At 57.8% G+C, this 2,854-nt stretch overlaps 1 protein-coding gene across 1 annotated transcript in view; it reads right to left on the reverse strand.

Annotated features, from left to right (window-relative positions):
* Nucleotides 1–440: 440 nt before the first annotated feature.
* Nucleotides 441–2,854, reverse strand: part of DDX23 (DEAD-box helicase 23) — a 9,877-nt gene continuing 7,463 nt past the window's right edge. The window contains 5 exon segments of the mRNA XM_005430139.3: nt 441–772; nt 775–804; nt 1,499–1,673; nt 2,347–2,455; nt 2,538–2,689. Coding sequence (XP_005430196.1) covers nt 591–772; nt 775–804; nt 1,499–1,673; nt 2,347–2,455; nt 2,538–2,689 — 648 coding nt within the window. The 3' untranslated portion in view covers nt 441–590.

The raw sequence follows: 2,854 nt of genomic DNA on the forward strand, positions 1-2,854 counted from the left end.
CACAGATTTGTTATAATTTCTTTTGTAGAAAGCACTGATTTCCCTGTAATTGGTTTCAGAAACACACACGAGTGCTCAGAGGTGCTTGGTGTCCGTGTCTGTGGAGGGGATTGGGGGAAGCTGGTTTGGGGAGGGGGGTGCTGAGTACCTCAAAATGCTCCTTTAGGGCACTGCTGGCATCTGTCCCCATGGGAGGTGGCACCCAGGGAAGGGAGAGGATGAGGAGGTGACACCGGTAACGCTGCTGCCGGTTTATTCCTGCAGCCTGGAGCTACAAAAAAATAAACACCCCAAAAACCCCAAAGGATGAGGTGCAGACAGTTCCCAGGACAGCCAAAAAAAAAAACCAGCCCCACCCTGGCAGCAGGGAGGGACCGGCCCCCAAAAAGCTTCCAGCAGCTCCTCTGATCCGTGGGGAAACTGGGAAGGGGACTGGGAGAACAGGGGGGATCTTTTGGGATAATCCCAGCCCCAATCTCTGCTTGTGGGCAGTCCTGGGGTTGCGCAAGGAGCTGGGAGAAAGAAGAGCCAGAGCAGTCCTGGCAGCCTTGCTGGTCCTGCTGTCCCCAGAGGGGTGACGAAGGGGACCCTCAGGCAAAGATGGTCTCCTCCCGCCGCTTCTTGGTGAGGATGGTGCCTGGCTTGTGCTGGGCATCGGGGTGGTTTGCCAGCTCGGGGGGGCACGAGGACACGGGGCTCTCCAGGATGGCCTGTTTGAGGTCGTAGAACACCGTGGAGTCCTCCTTGGTGAGGAAGGTGATGGCCACGCCGCTCGGCCCGTCCGCCCGATGCGGTGGATGTAATCTGGGAGGGGGGAAACGAAGGGTTCAGTGTCAGGGCAGTGCCAGGGCTGGGCACTCCCTGCACTCCCAGTGCCAGGGCTGGGCATTCCCTGCCCTCCCAGTGCCAGGGCTGGGCATTCCCTGCAGCATCCCCTGCACTCCCAGCACCAGGGCTGGGCATCTCCCCATCCCCAAGAACCAATGCCAGGAAACTTCCCCATTCCCCTGACACCCTCAGCACCAGGGCTGGGCACTCCCTGCACTCCCAGTGCCAGGGCTGGGCACTCCCTGCACTCCCAGCACCAGGGCTGGGCACCCCACACAGCACCAGGACCAGGGCCAAGTATCACCAGTACTCGGGTTGGGCACCTACAGCGCCCCCCAGTACCAGGATGAGACACCCCATGCCCTCCCAGTGCCAGAACCAGACACCCCCTGCACTCCCAGTGCCAGGGCTGGGCACCCCACAGACCCCTCAGTGTGGCAGCACCAGGGCTGGGCACCTCTGCAACCCCCCTGGTGAGGGCAGTACCAGGGCCGGGCACCCTCTGCACACCCAGTACCAAAGCTGGGCAACATCACAGCCTGTTCAGTGTGGCAGCAGCAGGGCTGAGCAAGCCCCCAAAGCCCCTCCAGTGCAGGGAACACCAGGACCAAGCACCCCCAGCCTGGGCACACACCCCCCAGTGCCCCCCTGAGTGCCCCCCAAGCCTCACCCTCGATGTTCTTGGCCATGTCGTAGTTGACCACCATGGAGACGTCGTGGATGTCGATGCCACGTCCGGCCACGTCCGTGGCCACCAGGATGTCCTTGGCTCCAGCCTTGAGGTTGGAGAGGGCGAATTCTCTCTGCTCCTGGCCCTTCCCACCGTGCAGGGTGCAGGCATTGTACTGTGGGAACAGGGGGGGTCAGTGGGGGGCACATCCTTGGCACAGATATATTTTATGAAACATCTTTTCCTTAGGATTTTTTCTCCTGAGAGGCCTCAGAGGAAAAGAAAACCAATAATTATCTGCTGCTGTGGAATGCAACAGCAATCTCTGATTGGTCTCATGTGGTTGTTCTTAATTAATGGCCAATCACAGTCTGGCTGTCTCAGACTTTCTGGTCAGTCACAAGATTTTATGATTTCTCCTTTCTCCTTTCTCCTTTCTCCTTTCTCCTTTCTCCTTTCTCCTTTCTCCTTTCTCCTTTCTCCTTTCTCCTTTCTCCTTTCTCCTTTCTCCTTTCTCCTTTCTCCTTTCTCCTTTCTCCTTTCTCCTTTCTCCTTTCTCCTTTCTCCTTTCTCCTTTCTCCTTTCTCCTTTCTCCTTTCTCCTTTCTCCTTTCTCCTTTCTCCTTTCTCCTTTCCTTTCCTTTCCTTTCCTGCCTTCTGATGAAATCCTTTCTTCTGTTTCTTTTAGTGTAGTTTTAATATATCACCTTCTCATCTCTTCCCTCGTCCTGGGACCCCTCTGAACAACACCACACTTGGTGACCCCGAGTGATGAAAAATTCCACACATCCCCATGTGGGGATGAAGGGGACAGGGCTCAGGGTGACCCCTCTCCCAGCCCAGCCTCACCCCCATCTTCTCCAGGGACTTGGCCAGCACATCGCAGCCCTTCTTCTGGTTGACGAAGATGATGATGGGCGGGTCGAAGCCCTGCTCCAGGATGGCCAACAGCTTCTTCCTGTAAGGGCAGAAAGGAGGAGGAGATAGTTGGGCAAAGAGATGCTGAAGGCCCAGGCCACCCCCAAATCCGTGCTCCTCACCTCTTCTCGGACTCGGACATGAGGAACACCTTCTGCTCCACCCTCTCGTGGGGTTTGCCCGCGGAGCCGATGTAGACCACGGCCGGGCGCCGCAGGTAACTGCGGGCCAGGCGCTCCACTGCCGGGGGCATGGTGGCTGTGAACATGACAGTCTGCAAGGCAAGGGGACAGGGACATCCTCTCAGGTGGCAGTGAAGAAGGAATGACCCCAGTGGGGCAGGGAACATCCCCCCAGGGAGCAGGAACATCCCGCAGTGAGGTAGGAACGCCTGTGATAGGGTAGGAATGTGCCCCCCATGGGGCAGGAACATCACCCA

The sequence above is a fragment of the Geospiza fortis genome, unplaced genomic scaffold (assembly GCF_000277835.1).
Source record: "Geospiza fortis unplaced genomic scaffold, GeoFor_1.0 scaffold599, whole genome shotgun sequence".
Lineage (NCBI taxonomy): Eukaryota > Metazoa > Chordata > Aves > Passeriformes > Thraupidae > Geospiza > Geospiza fortis.